At 43.5% G+C, this 10,000-nt stretch overlaps 1 protein-coding gene across 1 annotated transcript in view; it reads right to left on the reverse strand.

Moving 5' to 3' along the window:
• The window catches only part of LOC134352786 (zinc finger protein 850-like), a 56,316-nt gene extending 48,303 nt beyond the window's left edge, over positions 1-8,013 (reverse strand). Inside the window, exon 1 of the mRNA XM_063060247.1 lies at positions 6,447-8,013. Coding sequence (XP_062916317.1) covers positions 6,447-7,729 — 1,283 coding nt within the window. The 5' untranslated portion in view covers positions 7,730-8,013. The remainder of the gene's footprint in view (positions 1-6,446) is intronic.
• Between the last annotated feature and the right edge of the window lie 1,987 nt (positions 8,014-10,000).

Below are 10,000 nucleotides of genomic sequence, written 5' to 3' on the forward strand. Positions count from 1 at the left end.
CAGCTGTAACTGTCTTACACTAATCCCGTGTTATGCATTCACCAGAACTTCGTGTCAAGTTGTCCTGTCATTCAGTGTTGGAAGTGGCAAACTGACAAACGTTTGGAAATTCATCACATTTTCTCCTGACTCCAGAGGTTAGAGAAAAATATGCTGGAGAGAGATATAAATTTTCCTAAAGTTTGTCAAAGACAAAATCGAGATTATTGTCATCTGCACAAGTGCATGTACAGTGGTATGCAAAATTTTGGGCACCCCTGGTCAAAATTTCTGTTACTGTGAATAGCTAAGTGAGTAAAAGATGAACTGATTTCCAAAAGGCATAAAGTTAAAGATGACACATTTCTTTAACATTTTAAGCAAGAAAACTTTTTTTATTTCCATCTTTTACAGTTTCAAAATATCAAAAAAGGAAAAGGGCCTGAAGCAAAAGTTTGGGCACCCTGCATGGTCAGTACTTAGTAATACCCCCTTTGGCAAGTATCACAGCTTATAAACGCTTTCTGTAGCCAGCTAAGCGTCTTTCAATTCTTGTTTGGGGGATTTTCACCCAGTCTTCCTTGCAAAAGGCTTCCAGTTCTGTGAGATTCTTGGGCTGTCTTGCATGCACTGCTCGTTTGAGGTCTAACCACAGATTCTCGATGATGTTTAGGTCGGGGGACTGTGAGGGCCATGGCAAAACCTTCAGCTTGCACCTCTTGAGGTAGTCCATTGTGGATTTTGAGGAGTGTTTAGGATCATTATCCTGTTGTAGAAGCCAAAAAGTTCAATTCAAAAGGTTCAAAGGAACATCTAAACAAGCCTGATGCATTTTGGAAACAAGTCCTGGGGACCGATGAAGTTAAAATAGACCTTTTTGGCTGCAATGAGCAAAGGTATGTTTGGAGAAAAAAGGGTGCAGAATTTAATGAAAAGAACCCCTCTCCAACTGTTAAGCACGGGGGTGGATCGATCACGCTTTGGGCTTGTGTTGCAGCCAGTGGCACGGGGAGCATTTACTGGCAGAGGGAATAATGAATTCAATTAAATACCAGCAAATTCTGGAAGCAAACATCACACCATCTGTAAAAAAGCCGAAGATGAAAAGAGGATGGCTTCTACAACAAGATAATAATCTTAAACACTCCTCAAAATCCACAATGGACTACCTCAAGAGGTGCAAGCTGAAGGTTTTGCCATGGCTCGCACAGTCCCCTGACCTAAACATCATTGAGAATCTGTGGATAGACCTCAAAAGAGCAGTGCATGCAAGACAACCGAAGAATCTCACAGAACTAGAAGCCTTTTGCAAGGAAAATTGGGCAAAGATCCCCCAAACAAGAATTGAAAGACTCTTAGCTGGCTACAGAAAGCGTTTACAAGCTGTGATACTTGCCAAAGGGGGTGTTACTAAGTACTGACCATGCAGGGTGCCCAAATTTCTGCTTCAGGCCCTTTTCCTTTTCTGTCATTTTGAAAATGTAAAAGATGGAAATAAAAAAGTTTTCTTGCTTAAAATGTTAAAGAAATGTGTCATCTTTAACTTTATGCCTTTTGGAAATCAGTTCATCTTTTACTCGCTTAGCTATTCACAGTAACAGAAATTTTGACCAGGGGTGCCCAGACTTTTGTGTGCCACTGTATGCATGGGTGCAATACTGTATGCATGGGTGCAATGAAAAACTTGCAGCAGCATTGCAGGCTAATAGAATCAGATAAGTAGCATTCAGAAGAAATAACATTTTTACAAGAAACCACACAATTAGAATATAGTAAATTTTAGTGTAAAGTAATTATACAGTCCAGTCTGACAGCCACTTCCTATATCGTGTGGAATGCTGGCACTTCAAACCGTGAGCAGCAACACGTGATTTAATCCCAGCAGATCACAGGGCAATTTACAATCACCAGTTAATCTATCAGCCAGTACGATTTTGGAAAGTGGGAAGAAACTGGAGCAAGCGGAGGAAATCACGTGGTCACGGGGAGAAAACACAAACTCCTTACAGACTGGGGCAAGAAATGACCCGGGGTCACTGGGACTGTAAAGCATTGTGCTAGCCACTGCACCAACGTGCCAGATTACTGTATTACTTCTGGAGATTCAAAGAAGAAAATCTTGTCATATCAGAGCCTCAGTTATGGAAATATAAAAGGGTATTCACATGTTTAAGTCAGTGTTACCTAGACTATCTTTGAAAATAGGTACACTAATGTGAGTTTGAGCTGCTCTACCATCAGCAACCACTTTAGCTTACTTGCAGTGACTTGTGTGTATTCACCTCCTTTCACATCTGAATTTGTAATTAACAACGTTTGTTAAGGACCTTCTCATTGAGCTCCCAGTGGTTCCTTATGGGAATCTCAGCAGGAATCAGGGTGTTTGATCACTCCAAGCAGCAGAAACCTGTTGGGAAGCAGACAGCACATCTTGGGTTAATTTCACAAAATAGTTAATTAAACTCTCCACCATAATCAGCTTCTCTGAGGTCGAGAGCTCCTGGCAGTGACGTGGGTCACCCTGTTACCACCTCCAATGGACTTTATCTTGTTTGGGGTTGCTCTGATGTAACACAAGACGACAGGAAAAGCCGTAGGCCATGGTACAACCTTCCTCATGATACTCACTCAGTCCTTGTTGATGATCCCATTCATTCATTCGGCTTGTCCTGATGACTCTGGATGATGGAATGAATATAGGTATTATGGCATTAGCAGTCATCCTGTTGCGATTCTTGTATAAAGTGTTTTGACCCGGAAGAAAAGAGTATTGACACTCGTTGAAGCAGGGCACCGAGAAAGGGGAAATGCTTGATTAAGGGTCTGAAGCAGTATCATTGCATAAATTGGCAGAAATGTTCTTTTTAAAACATTATTACAATATTCTAAAGCAGAAGCTTATGAAGTTATGGTGTTGTCGTTCGATGACAAAAGGGATGGAATGCGAAAAAATATTTGAAACTTTGAGATTTTTATGTATTTAATCTTGCAACGTGACAAACTGGAATCTGTATAATCCCAGAGTGTTTTGTTCTATGCTACATGTGTATGCAGTAGGAGGCATGTAAAGTTCTGATCATTCTTCAATGTGTAACTAAGGGGAGATCGGTGGCCTTGATTAAAACAACACCTTATATGCCGTCTGGGTAGCCTTCAACCTGATGGCATGAGCATTGACTTCTCTAACTTCCGCTAATGCCCCACCTCCCCCTCGTACCCCATCCGTTACTTATTTTTATACACACATTCTTTCTCTCACTCTCCTTTTTCTCCCTCTGTCCCTCTGACTATACCCCTTGCCCATCCTCTGGGTCCCCCCAACCTTGTCTTTCTTCCCGGACCTCCTGTCCCATGATCCTCTCGTATCCCTTTTGCCAATCACCTGTCCAGCTCTTGGCTCCATCCCTCCCCCTCCTGTCTTCTCCTATCATTTTGGATCTCCCCCTCCCCCTCCAACTTTCAAATCCCTTACTCACTCTTCCTTCAGTTAGTCCTGACGAAGGGTCTCGGCCTCAAACGTCGACTGCACCTCTTCCTAGAGATGCTGCCTGGCCTGCTGCGTTCACCAGCAACTTTTATGTGTGTAATTAGAACACCAATATCGTCAGTTTTGGGGTCGTCATTAAGGTTGTGCTGGCTGGATCAGGGACTGACTGGTTGAAAGGAAGAACCTGGAGGGGAGTGTGGGTCTTCAGGCTTCTGTACCTCCTGGCCAACAGTAACTGAGAGAGGATGATGTGGCCTGGAAAGTGGGGATTTTCATCACCAATACAGTTGGGAAATTCGTGATGTGGATTTTTAATCAGAAATTTACAACAATGATGAACTGGGAAGAAAAGTTGAGATGAGCAGCGGATATGCGTTTAAACATAAGTCAAATCAACTGAGAGATCAGAATGAGTTGCAGTAATATTCCAGCAGGTGGAGCTATGAGGGGGAAGGTGTGGCTGGAGGGCTGGTCCTCGGAGTTTTCCCAGTGTGGCTCCCACTGGGCTGAATGGCTGGTCTTTGCAGCGTACATGATCTGTATTGGGGAGACATTAAACACTTAAGAGACAAAAGCATTTTAAATCCCACTCCAGATATAGGATGTAACTAAACATCATTTTCCCCTATCATCAGGGTCTCTCCTAGGTGATAAGAAGTTGCTGTTGGATCCTGATGTTTTTACGATCCAGTTTCTTTGGAAGTCAAGAACGAGGGAAAAAACAATTGCTTACGATTGATTTATTAAGCGTTACAAAAATGAGGGGATTACACCACAGTATTGTCACGTCTCCCACGGAATGTGAGGGTTTCCTCTGCGTGCCCTGGATTCCTCCCACAGTCGGTCAATTGGTCATTGTCAAATTGTCCTGGGATTAGGTTAGGGTTCAAGCAGTGGGTTGCTGGCATTGTGGCTCAAAGTCCCAGAGGGGCATAATCCGTGAGGAATCTCTAAATAAATAAATAAATAGCACAATGAGAGATTGAGAGTCCTGACAAGTTGCATCTCCAACTGTTATGGGAGCTGTCGAGCATCAGACCAGAAGCCCCTACAAGGGACTGTGAGAACAGCTGAGAGGATCATAGGGGTCTCCCTACCATCCATCGGGGACATTTATCAGGAGCGCTGTATACGCAGGGCCCTTATTATTATTAAGGATCCCATCCATCCATCCAGCATCCTCTTTGACTTTCTACCATCAGGCAGGAGACTACGGTGTATAAAAACAAGAACGGTTAGGGTAAGAAACAGTTTCTTTCCCCAGGCCTTTAGGCTTCTGAACTCCCGGCCACATGGCCTTCGAAGTGTCACTGGTTAATTTGTTCTATACTTTTCAAAAGTTAATATTAATGTAATTGATCTGTAGATTTTATCCTTAATTTCATCAGTTATTGTGTGTTATGAGTGTACTCCTGTGCTTTACACCCTGGTTCAAAGAAACATTCTTTCATTTCTATATACATTATATACACATATATAGTTAAATGACAATAAACTTGACTTGAAAAAAAGTGGTATAATTTTCTTATACCGGACTACTGATAGTGAGCATTTCATCTGAATTCCATTCCTTAAATTAACCAATAAGCTAGCACCTATTCAAATAATGCAATACCCACCACTGGAACTAAAAACTTTCCAGAAAAACTGCAATCATTAGAAAACACACTGAGCAACTCTGTACATACACAGTGGTAATTATATAATAATATAAACAACCACGTCGGCTGGTGGCGTAGTGGCATCAGCGCCGGACTTCGGAGCGAAGGCTCCCGAGTTCGAACCCAGCCAGCTCCCTTGCACGCTTTCCATCCATGCTGGGTTGAGCGTCCAGTTAGCATCTCGACTTTGTAAAAAAGAAGTTGCCTGCTACAGAAACGTCAACAGCAAAAAGTTGATGGCCTGTGCTCTCTTGTGAGTTTAAAAGGCAATTTCCTTATTTCCTTCCTTTAGAAACAACCATAACAAGGTTAAACCACAAGAAAAGTAGCTATTATATAGTCCAATTCAACACCCCTGACCTGAATTCTAAATTACCCATTTAAAATTATTACATCTGAAACTTTGGAGGCAGAAGGACAGAAGTATAAAATAATCAGAAATTCATCGATTACGGGTATTCGTACGATTTTGTCAGTGTTAGGTAGATTATATTTGTAAACAGGTACGCTTATGTGAGTTTGAGCTGCTCGAGTAATGATTGCCCTTTTACAAGTAAAACATCAAAATTATGTTAAGGTGTATCAGGACATTCATTAAGATTGAGTAACACCAGTCTCCAAATTGTAATTGAATACAGTTAAAGAAATCCCACCCTCTGACTGATGGATTGTAGCTGTTTCTTTGTGTATATGGTCAGCCAAATCAGTTCTGTCAGGTACAGGATGTAAGTACAGCACTCCTTGCCTCGAACTGCACGTTCCTCCCCACCGAGGGTTGAGACATCTGACGCGATGCGATTTTGAAGAGCCATTTTACACATGGCAACTACATCTGTGGCTTTCTGCAAGGGAGCAGGGATGCCATTACTTACTCTTTCTAAACCTGCAGCAATATTTTTAATCTCTTTTTTATTTCCTGTAACACCACAGCATGGGAATAAAATTAATGGAAAACAAGTTCCTTCTTTAAATGCACAAATGAATCAAGCTGGGTGGGAGCACTCAATTGTGGTAGGCATTTGGCACCAGAAATTGTTTTCGGAAATCCCATGTGTTTTTCAAACTTTTTCTTGAGCTTGTGTACTGAACTTCGGATCCCACCACCACTGGGGGAATCGGGAAGGTCTCTCTACATGTAGATCTAAGGGCCCCTTGTGGTATATTAAACCCTGACCCCAGTGTGAACTTTCTGGTGTTTCACCAGGCTGGACGACCGAGTGAAGCCCTTCCCACACTCAGAACAAGTGAAGAGCTTCACAGCCCTGTGAACTTGCTGGTGTCTGGACAGGTAACAGGAATTGCTGAACCCTTTCCCACACTTGGAGCAGATGAATGGCTTCTCCCCAGTGTGAGTTTGCAGATGAGTCACCAGGTGACATGACTGGGTGAACCCCTTCCCACACTTAGAGCAGGTGAATGGCTTCTCCCCAGTGTGAACCCGCTGGTGTGTCCTCAGGTTCGACAACTGAGCAAAACCCTTCCCACACTCTGAGCAGATGAACGGTTTCTCCCCAGTATGAATTCGCTGGTGAGTCAACAGGGAAGATGGTTGAGTGAATCCCTTCCCACAGGCTAAGCAAATGAACGGTTTCTCCCCGGTGTGAACTCGCTGGTGTGTTCGCAGGTTGGACAACTGAGTGAACCCTTTCCCACACTCTGAGCAGATGAACGGTTTCTCCCCAGTGTGAAGTCGCTGGTGTATCAGTAAGTAAGATTGTTCAGCAAATCCCTTCCCACACTCGGAGCAGGTGAACGGTTTCTCCCCGGTGTGTATCCGCTGGTGCTTTAACACTTCAGACGAACGGGTGAATCCCTTCCCACACTTGGAGCAGGTGAACGGTCTTTCCTCAGTGTGGATCCGCTGGTGATTCAGCAGGTCACATGAATGAGTGAAGCCCTTCCCACAGTCGGAGCAGGTGAATGGCTTCACCCCGCTGTGCAGCTGCTGGTGTCTCAACAGGTAACGGGAATCCGTGAATGCCTTACCACACTCGGAGCAGGTGAAGGGCCTCTCCCCGGTGTGCATTCGCTGGTGGGTCGTCAGGTGAGATGACTGAGTGAATCCCTTCCCACATTCAGAGCAGATGAAAGGCCTCTCCCCCCGGTGAACTCGCTGGTGTGTAAACATGTTGGATAACTGAGTGAATCCCTTCCCACACTCAGAGCAGATGTACGGTTTCTCCCCGGTGTGGACTCGCTTGTGGTTGACCAAATTTGACAACTGCGTAAACCCCTTCCCACACTCAGAGCAAGTAAATGGCTTCTCTCCCGTGTGAACTCGCCGGTGGTTCTGCAAATCAGATGAACGGCTGAACTCCTTCCCACACTCGGTACAAGAGAACGGCTTCTCCCCGGTGTGAACCCGCTGGTGCTTCATCAGTTCGGATGACTGGGTGAACCCCTTCCCGCACTCAGAGCAGGTGAACGGTTTCTCTCCGGTGTGGATCCGCAGGTGGACCACGAAGTTGGAGCGGTAGGCGAACAGTTTTCCGCAGTCAGGGCAGGTAAATGGCTTCTCCCCGGTGTGAACCCGCTGGTGTGTGATCAGATTGCTCGATTGCTTGAAGCGTTTCCCGCAGCTGGGGCACTGATAGGGGTTCATGGCTGTGTGTGAACGGCGGGGCTGACAGAGGGGAGGTTTGTAAATCTGTTACCTTCTTCCCGGACACACTGCGGCTGCAAGTCCAACCATGGCCCACTGGAAACAAAGGACGCTCGGATTGCGGATGAAATCGACCCCGACACGGGACCTGGGCCCGACCCCAGTCTTGAAGAGAATTAGGACCAAGCCAGGCCCCAGCTACACGGCTACGGAGAGTGTCGATATTCCACCGTCTCCCCCCCGGACCACCTACCGCACCCGAACCCGGCAGAATCCTCCGCTTCCCGCCGATGCCCTGACCAGGATGCACTGCGTCACCAGGAAGGCGCACGCGTGCCGACAGCACTGCGGCGGATGGAGCTGTTTCTAACTGCCAGGAATTATGGGTAGCTAGCCGGCCATTTATTTTACTGTTACCACTAAAAGCGTCCGGATCGAAAGAAAGTCGGTTGGAATGGAGTCGGAAAGGATGTGGAGGAGAGGGTGTATTCGGAAATGTGAAAAAAAAATCAGAGGCAGGGAACAAACTGGAGACTGTAATGGGTGAAGATGAATAGCAGCTTTCTGGGAAATTGAAAACTAAGCATTGAATTGAGGATCATAGTGGCTTATAGTCCCGTGATAAAAGTAGATTTAAATAAAATAAGGAAGAGCTTGATGTATTACAGATTTTTGAACTTGGACCTGTTTCAGATATCATTTGGTTTAGGCTAACTACAGATAAAAACGTTGATCTCTTATCTTTAAGATATGGGATAGTCTTTGTGTTTTCACAGATAATAAACAATGCGAGAAAGCTTTGTGGTCAAAAATTGGGGGAAGAAGGAAAATAACAACAAGAACAGTGAACGACAGTGGCTTTGGGTAGTAAGCATAAGAATCAGAATCAGGTTTAATATCACTGGCATATCGTGAAAATTTGTTGTCTCTACAATAGCAGTACAATACATTATACAGAGAAATGTACATTACAGGGAGTATATATACTTAATATACTGAAAGCGGTGGCTGAAGAGAACGTGGAGGCATTAGTAATAATTTTTCAATGATCACTAGATTCTGGAATTGCAAATGTCATTCCACACTCCAAGAAAGGAGAAAGGCAGAAGAAAGGAAATTATAGGCCAGTTAATCTGACCTCAGTGGTTGGGGAGATGTTGGAGTCAATTGTGCAGGATGTGGCTTCAGGTTACTTGCAAGCACATGATAAAACAGGCTATAGTCAGCATGGTTTCCTGAAGGAAAAATCTTACCTGATAAATCTTTTGGTATTCTCTCAAGAAATATCAAGCAGGATTGACAAAGGAGAATCAGTGGATGTTGTGTTCTTGGATTTTTGTTGTGTAAGTTAAGCAAATTTTGTTGTGTACATTGGTTGATATTGTGTACTTTTAACTGCTTAGCAAGTTAAGAGCCATGGTATTACAGGAAAGATTCTAGTATGGATAGAACACTAGCTGATTGGTAGGAGATATAGTGGGAATAAAGGGAGCCTTTTCTGTTTGGTGGCCGGTGACTAGTGGTGTTCCTCAAGGGTCAGTGTTGGGACTGCTTCTTCTTTACGTTATGTGAATGACCTCGATAATGGAATTGATGGCCTTGTTGCAAAGTTTGTGGATGATACAAAGATAGGTGGAAGGACAGGTAGTTTAGAGGAAGTTGAGAAGCTACAGAAGGATTTTGACAGATTAGGAGAATTGGCAAAGATGTAGCAGATGGAATACTGTGCTGGGAAGTGTATGGTAAAGCACTTTGGTCAAAGAAATAAAAGGTAGATTATTTTCTAAACTGAGAGAATATTCAAAATCACAAGGTGCAAAAGGACTTGCGCAGGATTCCCTAAAGGATAATTGGCAGGTTGAGATGGTGGTGAGGAAGGCAAATGCAATGTTAGCATTTATTTCGAGAACAGATTTGGGGACCTTTTATTCGATATTTTCATTTAATGTAATATTTACCCTTCTTGTTTTTTTTTCACTGTTTTAATGGAGGTCGGGATTGAGGACGTGATTTTAAGTTTAACTCTGTTTGGTTTCAAGTTAGCCCATTGCTTTGCTTTGCTTTTAGTTAGTTGCACGGTGGGTTTTTTTTTTGGGGTTTTTTTTTCTTTTTTTTCCATTGATATATATAAAATCTAGTATACTATTATGTTATCTTGGTTTCTTATGCTTAAATTACATTGTTTGTAGTATTTTCTTTTTGGTATTGTTATCTTTTGGAATTTTATTATACTTTAACATTGTATTAATGTTTATATGGCTTACCTTTTTT

The sequence above is a fragment of the Mobula hypostoma genome, chromosome 10 (genome assembly GCF_963921235.1).
Source record: "Mobula hypostoma chromosome 10, sMobHyp1.1, whole genome shotgun sequence".
NCBI lineage: Eukaryota > Metazoa > Chordata > Chondrichthyes > Myliobatiformes > Myliobatidae > Mobula > Mobula hypostoma.